This window comes from Nelumbo lutea, chromosome 7 (assembly GCF_056320005.1).
Source record: "Nelumbo lutea isolate HS-2025 chromosome 7, American lotus-T2T, whole genome shotgun sequence".
Lineage (NCBI taxonomy): Eukaryota > Viridiplantae > Streptophyta > Magnoliopsida > Proteales > Nelumbonaceae > Nelumbo > Nelumbo lutea.
Window position 1 is genome coordinate 54985095 of NC_142690.1, and position 14347 is coordinate 54999441.

General features: G+C 36.6%; 1 protein-coding gene across 10 annotated transcripts in view; it reads left to right on the top strand.

The window, feature by feature from the left end:
* The first annotated feature begins 2431 nt into the window (after positions 1 to 2431).
* Positions 2432 to 14347, top strand: part of LOC148846459 (protein NARROW LEAF 1-like) — a 29720-nt gene continuing 17804 nt past the window's right edge. For 4 of the 10 annotated variants that reach the window (XR_016102210.1, XR_016102209.1, XM_088954859.1 and 1 more), the window contains exons 1-4: positions 2432 to 2990; positions 3818 to 4086; positions 5962 to 6468; positions 6728 to 6871. Coding sequence is in view for 6 of the 10 variants with exons in the window: in XM_088954859.1 (XP_088810985.1) it covers positions 5974 to 6468; positions 6728 to 6871 (639 nt within the window). In the remaining 4 variants the exon portion in view is untranslated. Of the gene's footprint in view, positions 3634 to 3817; positions 4087 to 5961; positions 6469 to 6727; positions 6872 to 14347 lie in introns of all 10 variants that reach the window. The other 6 variants (XR_016102211.1, XR_016102212.1, XM_088954864.1 and 3 more) reach the window with 4 other exon arrangements.

Consider the following 14347-nt stretch of genomic DNA (forward strand, 5'->3'; position numbering starts at 1 on the left):
AGCCATTGTTGTCATGCTTAGTCCATCTCATTGTCTATTTCAATGGGAGGATGATAAGATATATCCCAACACCTAAGTACAGTCTTAATGGGACCCATATGTTGATTCATGATCCTCCAAACACTAACATGTGCGGATGCACACTAACATGCATATGTATGTATAGATATATGACACAAGGTTCAAAATATTGATACGTATCAGTCGATACATAATGCAATAGGGGCTTCCCGATATGCCCATATAGGGGGTGTTTTGGGGTCTCGATCGATTTAGAGGGTGGATAGACTTTAAACCAAGCCCTTTGGACCAGATTCGGAAAAAAAAAAACTAAAAAAATTAAAAAAAAGCTATTGATACTGCCCAATATGCCACTACCGGCGTATTGAGATATTGATATTTTGAAACTTGACATGACATATGTGCACACATACAAACACACAAGTGCATTTATCTCCCACCAAAATGTGTATTGAAGACAAACTAATAGAAAATTACTTTGATTATATTTTATGACATTTCACCAGCATAGTTCATCATCAACAAACATGTATATAAAGGTGTATGCCAAATAGAGAGACCACCACATGATGGGCCATACATCAATGATCTTGCATGCAAAAAGAAGACCCGATAGGATGATGGCAATCATAAGACCTTATCTATCTTTCAAGCACGGCAAGAGGAAGGAAAAAAAGTTGAGTGGTGTTTAGAAGATAAAATGATGGATAAAATACATCATTCTTTCATGATAAAATACATCATTCTTACAATCAAAGAAAAGAATAAGCTGGATATGGAAAAATTATCTAGTGAGCTCAAGTTTTCATGCAATGGACCAATTATGATAGCATTGCTGATTGTTGCTGTTGATAATTTGAAGGTTTTGTGGTTTGGTGTTTCTTCATATAATAACTTTCACTTTTTTCCTTTGAAAACATCTCCTTTCTCTCTCTCATGCTTTTTAGTATTGAGAGAACAATATGATGGTTCCAAAAGGAGTGAAAGTTATAACAACCAATGTATAACATTCTTTTAAATCATTAGCAAAAAGGTTTAGTAATTATTCAAGGAGGAACAGTGCTGTGGATAAGGTAAGGTGTTATTCATCTCACCACATGAAAGTTCTAATTTATATACAATGTACTTGACTAGATCAACTGATTTGATTACCAATCACTGGTTTTGCCTCTTAACGGTCAAGATAAATGCTTTTCAATATACCACCAAATCAAATGGTCACCTTAGATTTGGTATATTACTTCAAATGGTATTCACAAGTTTTTGACCAAGATTGCCCCTATAATTCAGATGCAGTGTCTTAATTTCTTTTCTTATGATCATGTTCACCAATTAGATGAAAGAGGGAGAGGAATCCAAGGATCACAAAACTTGACAAAGAGAAATTTAACAAATATAATGTATAAGGAGATAAAGTGGGAGAAATGAGAGAGAGATGGGGTGGGGGGAATCATTGAATCTAGAGTACTCGAGTAACTTCTTTTGCTAAAGGACATTGCTTTAAATTATTGAGAGTTGTTTTTAAATTATTGAGTGTTTGAGACATTTTTTTGGTGATACACTAGAATCCCCCTTTGAATAGCATAAACCCCTCCAAAGAGGGTGGTTGTCCTAATTGAATCTGAGTCTCTATTGGAACAAACCAGCTAATGTACCAATTGAGGGGTCTTTGCTGGAGTAAACCAGCTAATGCATCAACTGAGCCACCCCTCTGTTAATTATTGAGATACATTGTATGGATAAATAATGAAGAGACACGATATATATTTACTACTAGGGGAATGATAAATAGAGATTAGCATATAAAATTTTTACTTCCAAATATAGTAAGCAGTTATACTATATTTTTAGCAACAATATCCATGATTCAGAGTCCTTGCAGACCAATAATAGAAGTAGCAGCAGTAATGCTTGAAAGACATGTGATGGTTTTGTTTTATATTATGTAGATGTAGATAACTAGATATAGATACCTCTCTCAGGATTATACCATCTCAATCTAACTATTCATTGGGGAGCAGCTTTCAGACAGATAAGAAACCTTTACAGGACAATGGAATGAAGTAAAAAGCAAACAAACAACTCCAAAGAGATACTTGACAAGCAACCCTCTCCACTACTCTTCCTGTAGATGGGGATTTTTATCCTCCTTCCCCTTTTATTAAAATCTTGGGCATAATGATCATGTGAGAGCGATCACACTGAACAAGTTGTGTGAGCTCTACACATCACTGTAGTCTGGTTGGAAAGTTCAAGAGTAACAAATCTTCTGAATGTCTCAAATTTGAAGCCAAGCACGGACTGATACTCTGAAGTCTGAACAAGATAGGGATGACTGATGAGGGATCTCTCTGATAATTGATAATCCTTTTCTCTGAATATTTCTTTAACTTTTTAAAACTTGTGGCTAGCATTGATGAACCTATTAATGATTCAAACTGTTCATCCACTGGGATCGCTCCCGCAGGAGCATCACTCTCGAATTATTTGTTAGAGTGTGCAACTTTTGGGGAGCAAATAAGACTGGGTCCCACATCCTCCATGAGAGTATTTTGTTTCTCGTTTCTTGGCCCTTCTCCCTCCATTAAAATCTTCCCATTCTTGGACCCCCTACAGAGCAAAGAAAAAACAAAAAAGAAAAGATACAGAAAAAGAGAGGGTGGTAGGAGAGAGAAAAGTAAAAAAAAACCCATTTTTACCGGCAAAAGCCGGATGTCTATGTTTTTTTTGCTGGTTCAACTTATATCTCTCTCGCATTCTGTTTTTTTTGGATACCTTTAATTTCATGGGTTTCTCTAACAACCCTTCTGTAATTGATGCAAGCTGGCAATCCCTTTTAGTGCTGAGCAGATTCCTGCTTCAATCAATCTACAGATGGGCAAGGTGGGGAAACCTCGACTAGGTCTTGATAATCTTCAAAAGGGGCTTAGTCTTAATTCCCTTTCCACAAGCTCTGCTGTTGCTGATCGGTGAGTCCTCTTAGAATTGTCTACCAAGCTGGCGTTTTTCTTTGATTTTGAAACCTTTTCTTGCTCCTTAAAACTATACTGCTTTCTGGGTTTTACTTTTTCTTTTTGTTTTCACTGTTTCTTGTTTCTGGGTCCTCTTTCATTTCATTCTCCGAGTACCCATTTTGAGATATTTTTGTTTCCTTGATTCTAAAGCGAGCTTCTATTTCTTGGTTCCTAGTCCATTTCCTTCAACAGTTTCTTTTAGAAGATCAATTTTGTCCCATTTTGACTACTGGTTATTATTCTCTTTTTGTATATTTGCCTTGTGCTTTATTTCATTTCTCTGTGTGTGCTTGTAGATGCCCATTACGAGATTTTTTTTTCCCTAAAAAATTATCTTTTGTTATCTGAGCGTTACTGGGTTTTCTGCGTGCAGTGGGAGTGAGTGACGTTCTCAATGTTTCTTCATTTTGTAAAGTATTGTTCGCCTTTTCAGAAATCCATTTAGGCTATTGTTTCTTTAACCTCGAACTAGTTTTGTTTTTCTTCTTTTTTTTTATTTTTTTTATTTTAATGGATGGAATAGATACCCTCTTTGCTGCTATGGGATTTTTTCTCACTTTTGAGCTCCAAGCTGATCATTGACGCCTTCATAATCTAGGTTCTATACTCTATATGTGCTCCCTTTATGCTTGTATTTCCCTTCCTGTTCCTTTCTATCAATTTCTTCATTTCGTTTTATTGACTCTCATTTCTTTTAGTTATGTCCCTATATAAGGTGGTTTCAGCATTTCCTCTGAATCTTTTCTTTGTTTAATTTCCTCCCCTCTTTTTTCTTTATGTAGGGTTATTGGGGTCGAAAGAAGGATTGTGATTAATCTTGCTTCAAGTTGTTGCTTCGGTTTTCAGTCTGTACTTCACGCTGTTAGTCTGGATTTCTTTTAACCCATTTGAAGTGTTGGCATACGTTACCTCTTTTTCCCTCAATTGTTTCTGTTCCGAGAAGAAGGGAAAGATGGCATTTTGTCCTCCTCGCGTTTCCTGGCTTTTTGTTTCATAGCCCAGAAGCCTGTTTGGGTTTCTGCGATGAATATTACTTGGTGAAGTCTCTATGGTATTTCCCTCTGTTCCGTCTCTCTAACTGTGAAGTGCATTATATAATGTATGTTTGAAGAGGATGTGGCGTATTTTTTTTTGGACTTCTTTATTTTCTTTCATGTTGGTTGAGCTGCTCATGCTTACTCTCTCTCTCTCTCTCTGTCTCTCTCTCTCTTTCTTATCTTACCTGTGATTTTTCTCTTTTAGGCTATGTTTGGTTTGAAGGAAAAGGTAGGGAACCCTATAAAAGGTTTGTAAAGGTTTCCCTATATTTCCCTTCCTTTCCCTATTTTTTCCTTCAAACCAAACACAGCCTTAGTATATGAATATTGTGGTGTTTTATGAACCTTTCAATGTCTTATTTCCGAAAACATGGAATGGCATGTTGATTAATGTATTGCTTGTTTCTTTTGGTTTTATAGAAGCCTATTCTTTTTATTCTGTTTTGCACTATTTTTTTTGAAGAGAATGTTATAGCATCTGATTGAGATTGAGTACTTTACTTTTTTCCACTCTTAAGTTCCACTTCTTCACTCTTAAGGTCTAGTTTTTGTTTTGAATTAAGTGATTACTGGTTAATGATTTTGCTTTGGGGTTTGCTTTCTACTTTATCTATTTCTCGTTTTTGCTCTCTGTTTGAGGTGTTCAAGTTCACAGTTCACATAGAAGAATTTTTATTTGAAGAAGATTAATCTGTACTTTAATGTGGTTTGCTACTGTTTTGTTGTTGTTAAATAGTTTTGGTTGCTTATTTTTTTGTCTAATATTTACAATTTTCTGCAATTTTTGTTCTTGGTGTTTTTATGCATTGAAATTCCATCCAGTATTTATCTTGGGGTTCCTTTGGGGAGCTCCAATAGGATGCTGGCACTATTTTTGCATGTGCACATGTGTTGTATGGGCCTTTCATCCTTGTATATACTTGTTTTAGTGGCTTTTTTTTTGTGTCTATGCCTTCGTTATACTCAAGTTAGGGTTTGTGGCTTGGTAGTTGTTGGCTTTTTCACATGTATGGGCTTGTGTATGTTTTGTTTGGGTTTGGGACCCTTCTCTCCCTCTCTCTCTCTGAAAAGGTAAAGTATTGTATTAAATTGTAAACAAAGGTATAAAGAAAATATACCCCAAAGGGACCTGTACAATGTTAAAAAAGCAAATAAAACATCCCTGTGCTTTGGCAATCACAAAAGAAGAGAAATGAAAAGTCAATGTAGTGCCCTTGGAGAACAGAGACGCAATGACAGCAGAACTAGTTAGTTTACTGCAAGGATTAAGACTTGCGAAACAACTGGGCTTGCACAACCTAGAGGTGGAAGGGGATTCCCAAGTAGTCATCCCTTGGACCAGAAATAGCTCCCAGATTCCTTGGGTATTCAGGCATAAATTCAGGGAGGTTGTAAGCCTAACAAGGGAACTAAATGCTTCCTTTAAGTGGGTGAGAAGAACAGCAAATGGAATGGTAGATTCTCTGGCCAAACAAGGGGCTGTGAGAAGGCAAATGTTTTGGGCAAATCTGTAATCTTTGTTGATTTGGGGTGGAAATCACACCCCAGACCTTGTAATTCTTAATCTTTCATTAATAAGATTCCTTTTCTGCTGATCAAAGGAAAAAAAAAAGCCAATGTAGTGCCTACTTTCTATGCCAAAATTTATTCACTTGAGCTTGGATGCCTTTCCTCTATTTTTTTTGATAGATTAGATGCCTTTCCTCTATTTGATTTATATCAATGATACATGCCTTCCTAAAGATGCCTTTAGGCTGTTGTCAAGTAGGTTACTTTTGTAGTCTAAATATAATTGTGGTTGTCTTTGTTTATTTTTCTGTTTCCATCTATAATCATTAAACTTTGAGTTTGGATATATAATAAGGGATTATTGAATTAATTCTTCATAGGCTAACTGAAGTATGGAGAGGACCCGGCTGGATTTAAGAGTCCATCACTCAGGATCAACACAGTCAGAGGAATCAGCTTTGGATCTGGAAATGAATTACAGCAGTCACCCTAATCTTCCTTTATTAAGTCCACCAACACTTCAAGCATATGCATCAGGTGGTCAGCACTCTGAGAGCAATGCTGCCTACTTCTCGTGGCCTACTTCTAGTAGATTGAATGGTGCTGCTGAAGATCGAGCTAATTACTTTGCAAACCTTCAGAAAGGGGTTCTACCTGAAACTCTAGATCGTCTTCCAACGGGACAACAGGCAACCACCTTACTTGAGCTCATGACTATAAGGGCATTCCACAGCAAGATCTTACGCCGTTATAGCCTTGGAACAGCAATCGGGTATCGTATTCGACGGGGTGTATTGACAGATAGGCCAGCTATTCTTGTATTTGTTGCACGGAAAGTTCACAGACAGTGGCTGAGTCACACTCATTGCCTACCTTCTGCACTTGAGGTGAGAAAGTGAGATATTGTGTTATGGATTTACACTACTTCTATAAGTTAATTATGTTGATGAGTTGATCTTAGCTGTGGCATGTGATTGTACTTATAATTGGCAAATAGCAACAGGATTTAATTGGAGTACTATGTCTTTGAAATGTTAATTGACCATAGAGAAGTACAGATGAGTCTAGGAGATCTGTATTTTCTGTTTAGCCCATGATTTAGCTTTTATTTTCCTCGGAAGTTTATGTTGCTTACTCTCTGAGTAGGGACCTGGAGGTGTATGGTGTGATGTGGATGTTGTAGAATTTTCATATTATGGTGCTCCTGCTCCAACTCCTAAAGAACAGTTATACTCTGAGCTTGTGGATGGCTTACGTGGAAGTGATCCATGCATTGGTTCTGGTTCTCAGGTATCATGTTCTTCTGTTTAGCAACCTTCCTGATTGTATGCTGGTTGGATGATTGGAAAAATTGCTGGTTTACGTGATTAGAGGACTTTTTTTTTTTTCTGTTCTTATTAAAAAATAAAAAGGTAGACTTTATTTCCGTGGATGTCTGTTAGGAGCTGAGCTTATACTGCTTTCTCTGACCTTTTGTTTTCCTTACTTGCTGCAACTTGGGTGGGCTAACCCGAACTTTGCATGGGTTGGGCTTGTGTGCCAAAATTCTGGCTTGACCCCAATATGGGTAGGCTTGGGTAGCCTGAAACCAGACTAAGCTTGGCCTAATCCAATGTGAGGTTGCCTGATCTTCTACCTACAACAGCACTAAGCCACTACCCACTAATCTGAATTGATTTTCTGCAATAAGAATAAGAATCAAAGAAAAGAATAAAACAAGAGAAATAGATAGAAGGAAGAAAAGAGAGAAAGAATGAATAATGATGAAATTACATCAGTGCTCCCAATAGGGTGGCCAATAAAACTAATATGAATCTGGCCCATGGACATAGCAATAAAAATAGAAAAAGTCTCAATACGAACACTAATAAGAAATAATTAGCAAATGAATGAAGCCATAAAACAGGCCCAATAAAGAAAAAATGCTGCCTGACCATTATATCTAAACACTCTCCCTCAAGCTTGAGTAGATGCCCATCATTCCCCGCTTGCCAAGTGTATTCTGTAGCTTCAGAGCTGGTATGCCCTTAGTAAACACATTGGCCAACTGCTGATCAGTTTTCACATAAGGGAGACATATCTCGCCTGACAGAACTCACTCATGAGCAAAATGATGATCCACCTCTATGTGCTTGGTGCGACCATGCTGTATGGGATTGTGAGTAATGTTAATGGCTGCTTGATTATCATAGTATAGTACAAGAAGGACATACCAATCAATCCCCAACTCCTCAAGTAATGAACGTAGTCATAAAGCCTTTGAAAGTCCTTGGGCCATTGCCCTATACTCTACAAGCAACTATAAACTACTTTTTTACTATTTCAAGAGACGAAGGTCTATTATTTAGAGATCCAGTCCAATCTGCATCAGTAAACAGTTCCAAATTCATTGTATTGTGTTTAGAATATAGGATACCTCTATTAGGACAACCTTTCAAGTAAGCAAGAATCAATTGCAAGATGAGTAGTACAAGAGCATGTGTATATTGGCCAACTACACTCAAAGATTAATCTGGCTGATTCATACAGGAATAGAGTAGCTGCCAAACCAATCTCTAATATGTTCCATGATCCTCAAGAAGCTCCCCCTCAGCAATGTTTAAAATGTTAATGTCAGGAGAAATATCAGTCATCCAAATATAGGAAACATGTTGGCAATGTCATATGGAAATATTGTAAACTTATACATGGTGGAAGCATTGTCAAAATATGATGTTATTGGTCAAAAAAATTGTGAAATATGAAAAGATATGGAATGCTATTTTATGTAATGACTAGTTAAGATACATGCTATGCATGTGTGCAAGTAAAAAATTAAACATATATGATTTATGGTATTTGGATTTAATTTTTATGAATTGTACCAAAACCAAGGCAAGTATCTACTTTATATAGTATTGATAGAAGATGCATAGGTAGACCCTTTTAAATTATTATTTGTTCCAAATCATCAAACTACATGATAGAGAGAGTTCAAGCAAAATTTAAACTCATAGAAAGTGCAAATGATTGAAGTGGCAATCATGTTCATTAGGTGGGCAATAATTTTGCTAATCCACATATCTAATATCTTGTTGCCAACCTACGTTATAATACTATCTCTTGTACTCCACTAGGCTATATTTAAACCTGAACTTCAATCTGGTTAATAAAATACCCCATCTGAATTCGATCTGAAGGTCAATTGGATGCACAGGAAGTATATATGAATTCAATTTGATTGGATCTATTGGATTTCAGATCTCGTCTGAGTTTAATGGGCCTGCACTTATCTAATGAGGTTCACAAATTACTTTTGCAGAATACCATTTCCTATAAAAAAAAAAAACTTTTGCAGAATAACCTCATCGATAGACAAAAGGTTCAACAAGTAAAAGGAATCCATTGACAAAAGATTAGGCTAGAGCTTCTAACAGAAGAAATAAAAGATTAGGGAAGAAGAAGCAACCAGTAGGGAATCAGGGGAATCATCCAAACCCCTCAAGTTAATGGTCTTCTAGGAGATCCTAGGGCAAGAGGTAATCACTATCAGGACCAATCTCTTGCCTTTCCTTCCACCATTAAATAAGAAACCAATGAACAAGAAGTTAGCAACAGGCGAACAGCCAATGTCTAACGCTTAGGGAAGAAAAAGACAAGAAGCAACTGGCGGCAATAGGTTTTTTTGGACAAACATGCATTCCCTTCAATTTCATGAAAGCTAACAATACATAGACATTCATCAAACATTATTACATGATTGAAATTGAAAGGACTAACAAAAGAAAAAAGTGCATATACAACAAGAAGGGAATTGAGGCAGAAATATAGAACAATCTTAGGCCTACTTCACACCCTCTTGCTGTAAATCCTGCATTCAAGCTGGGTGTCCTTAGGCATAATGGTTCTCCTGGCATGAATGACAGAGATTGATATACTCAGAGAAACCACCAAGTACACCTCTGTGGCTTCCTTGAGATCAGCCATTGCAGTACTCTGGAAATGGAGATTAATCTTTAAATCTTGAACTATTTTATAGATGAGATGCTAGAGGGCTTTCAAATCAAGAGCTCTGTGCTCTTTTGATACATCTTGGTCTCATGTAGCACCACGGTTCCAGGCTTAAACATGTGGCTTCTTCACTTCTCTGGTTGTTGGTGTTAACTTCCAAGCTTCCTTCTGATAAAAAAAAACTTCCAAGCTTTCTTCTTTGCCAGCTGCTTCCAGGGAGGGTTTGATGAGCACATTTTTGGGTACTGTTGACAGCCATATAATCCACATAGCACCAATAACATTCACTGGGGGATATGTTGATTCTAGTAATACTTTTGTGTTAGTACCCTCGGAAATGGAAATATGCTGTGTTGTTGTGGAAATATTAGGAAATTTGTGGAGATTTTAAACCATTCCCCTTTTATCCTGTAATTCGGGTCAATGAGAGATTTTACATGTTTTACTCCTTATTTCCCTCTATCCCTAAGAAGAACAAGAGCATACTTCCATTGAGAGATATAAATAGATTATACCTCAATTCCCAAAAATACCTCAGTTCACTGAGATCTTTAATCTCAAATTTTGTCCTTAAGAATTTCTTCAAATCAATACTCTTTTGTACATCATTAACAATAAGCACAACGTTATCTACAAAAACATGAGTATACTAATATGCTCACCCCTTCTCTTCACAAATAATGTGTGATTAGTTTGAGTTTGTATATATCCCATCTTCAGTCATCATCATCATCACCACCACCACCACCATCTATGCATTGTTCCAATTTACAAGTTGAAGGGGCTAGAAAAGCTTTGGGTAGACCAAAAAGGACTTGGGTGGAAATAATAAGAAACGATTTGAGTGTGTGTCCATAATTTAAGAATGGATATGGCACTGAACAGAATGGAATGGCAAAACATGAACCATGTAGCTGACCCCATATAGTTGGAACCAAGGACCAAAATATCGATGTCGGGTATCACATCAAACAACTTGGGTACAGATATGAATACAGATACGCTTTGGAAACACATGGATACACTAGAGAAATACATACAAATTCCATAAATACATCAATAACACTAAATTTGAGGTCAAAATAACCAAAAATAACGTATAAATACATAGGGAATGTATATTTTAATGGTAAATATGAAGAAATATATTACAATTAATATAATGGGATGTATAGATATCATACAGTTTTGTTGATAATCCATTAATTAAGAGTCCAAGAATCATATTGAATAAAATTTTACAAATTAATACATGCACAAAGCCATTATTATGCTATATTCTATTTAAGCCCAATACACAAAACCACATTTTAATTACTATATAAATTATTTTCTATTTTACTATTTTTACCTTTCTACATTAACAACAAAGTCAACTAAATATTAAATTTTCAAATTGTAAGTAATATTTTTTTATTGTTGTAAACAATAAATAAGATTGTATCATCAACGAACCATAGATGAGATATTGGTACCCTATCCCTACCCACCCTCCAATCCCTAACCAAATTTCTAGAATCTGTTCTATCTATCAATCTACCCAAAACTACCGCAATTAGAGTAAAAAGGAAAGGAGAAAGGGGATCCCCTTGCCTTATCCCTCTAATTGCAGGAAAGTGATCAACCACTGCCCCATTCACCAAAATAGAATAATGACATATCATAATACAATCTTGTATCCACTTGCACCACCTCTCCCCAAAACCAAAAGTTTCCAACACACAACACCTATATTAAAAGAAACCAATCCACCAAATCATATGCTTTCTCCAAATCCAGCTTGCACACCAAGCCTTTTCTCCTAGTTCTTCTCAAGACCTCTGCACTTTTATTTGCAATAAGAACATGATCAATTATTTGTCTATTCATCACAAAGACACCTTGGTTATGGGAAATATTTTGAGGCAACACAATTTATTTCTCTGAGATAGCATATTGATAATTATTTTGTAAAGATTGTTTACTAAATTGATAGGTCTGAATTCCTTTGTGTGAAACTGTGAATTACATCATATTTCTTTAGTACCAAAGCTAAAAAAGTGGAGTTCAGCCCCAGGTTAGTCACCCCTTTCTCAAAAAAATTCAACAAAGACCTTATGGATGTCCTGTTTAAGTATATTTCAACAGTCCTGATAAAATGCCATGGTAAACTCATCTGGCCTTGATGCCTTGGATCTATCCATGGAAAAGACTGCCACCTTTATCTCCTCTAACTCAAAACTCCTTTCAAGCCACACTTTAAGGTCTTCAGATAACCTAGGTCACTCCTATCCTTCTAACCAGACTCTTGCATTCAAGGTTCTGCTATAAATTGATTTGAAACGATTCATAAATGCTCTTGCAATCTCAGATTGTTGAGTGAGTGTTACATCATCAATCACAAGCTTAGAAATGAAAATTTCTTTCTCCTTCCATTAGCTAGAGCATGAAAAAATTTTGTATTTCCATTCCGCTCCTTTACCCACTTATGTTTAGATTTTTTGCCTCCAACTGATTTCTTAAATAAAATATCCTCTAGTTGTTTCCTTAGAGACCACCTTAACTCCTTATCCCTTTCCTCAAAAAGCCCTTCACCTTCTTTAGCATCCAACTCCTCAATTTGACCAATCAACTCTTGTTTTCTCTCCTCAATCCTTCCAAAGTGCTGGATATTCCATTCTTTGATCTTGGCACTCAATTCCTTCAATTTTCAATGGAATTCCATTCCTTCCCAACTCACCCTTGGGTTACTTTCATTCCACCAAGCTTTTACTTTCTCCACAAATCCAAGGTGGCACAGGTACATGCTTTTTTTATCAGCAAAGAAAATCATTTATTGATTTAAATCTGAAATTAAGATACAATACTATCCATGGCAAAGTAGCTTACAATACTGCCCAAAATAAGGATGGTCTATTAGCTCCTTGCTCGGCTAACACATCCGCCGACCCATTAGCTTCCCATTTAACCCAATTGAAAGTAGAGTTAAATCTCTTTGCAAGTTGGTCAATCTGTCTAAAAGTGAATCTTAGCTTCCAAGGTACTGACTCAATTTGCTTTGCCCATGTTATAATCAGAAGTGAGTCTCCTTCAATTTCTAACTCTCTTGCCCCTAGCTGTTCTACAAGCTTCAGTCCTTGCCATAGAGCCTTTGATTCAGCTTGGATTGAGTTTGCAAACCCAATTGGTCCTGAGAACAAGGGCATCACTACTCCATGATCTAAATAGGGTGGTCTCCTTTCATTCAGCTTGGTGGCACAGGCACATATTCTCAAATCTAAACAGGGTGGGACCCCTCTTACCCAACTCTTCCTTGGAAATAGTGATGGCCCAATGGTCAGAGGTCACCCTAGGCAAAGCCTTGGAGACTAAATCCCCCCAATGATCCTCCCGGTCTGCAGTGAATAAAAATTAGTCAATTTTTGAACACATAGGGGTTTCCTAAAGGTTAGACCAAGTGAAGTTGTGCAATGTGATAAGGTTCTCTAATGAAACTTCTAACCCCCGTCAGTTAATCACCACTGGTATGAGGAAATTTAATGAATTTATAGACATGTGTGAGTTGAAGGAGATTCCTCTTTTACATAGTTTTACTTGGTCCAACTTTAAGGAAAATCCACTATGTTCAAAGTTGGACAAGCTGGGAAATCAATGGGAAGGTTTGGTCTCTAGAGCACTCCCTAGAGTCACTTCGGATCACCACTCCATTAGATTAAGATCAGATTTTTTTTTACATGGTCCCACTCTTTTTTAGATTTGAAAATATGTGGTTGACACATCCAAATTTTATTTGCCAAGTAAAGGATGGTGGAAAGAGGAGCTAAGGGGGATAAGGTGGGAGGGAATCAAAATTCATAAGAAATTGCAAAGATTGAGAGCCAAGATAAAGGATTGGAATAGGGACCTTTTTGGAAGACTAGAAGAAAGGAAGCTTGCTCTCACATCTCAGATTGAAGAATTGGACAAATTGAAGAATGAGAGAAATTTTAATGAGGAAGAAAGGGAATCGAGATGGAAAATGAAGAAAGATTTGGAGGAAGTTCTTAGCAGAGAGGAAATTTAGAGACAAAAATCAAGACAAATGGATAAAGGGGATGGGAACACAAAATCCTTCCATGCGACGGCCAATGGCAGAAGGCGTAAGAACTTTGTGGCTAGGTTGGAGTTAATGGGAAAATGATTTTTAATTAGGATGAAATAATCAGAATCTTTGTGGACCATTTTAAATCCCTTTACAAAAGACCTTTGGAGGATAGGTTGAGTTTAGAAGGATTAGAGTGGCCCTTATTGGAAGAGGAGGTAGCAAGGTGGTTGGAAAGGGATTTTGAGAGGGGGATTCCATGAATATATCTAAAGCACCAAGTTCAGATGATTTTACATTGGCTTTCTATCAGGATTGTTGGAAAGTATTGAAAGGTGAGATTGAAGTCTACAGGGAATTCTCAAACATATATATATGTATGTATGTATGTATTGTTAGCCACTTAACCTTGGAGTTAATGCAAATTTATTGGCTTTGATCCCTGAAAAACCTGATGTTAGTCAACTTAAGGATTTCCAACCTATTAGTTTGGTGATCAATATCTACAAAGTAATTGCTAAGCTTCTGTCTTTGAGGATTAAAGAAATCATAAGCTAGCTCCAAGGAACCTTTGTTCAAGGGAGGCAAATAATTATCAAATTATGATAGCCAATAAATGTGTGGAAGAAATGAAGAGATCTAGGAAGGAAGGATTTGTGTGCAAATTGGATTTAAAAAATGCTTATGACTTGGTGGATTGGAAATTATTATTAAAA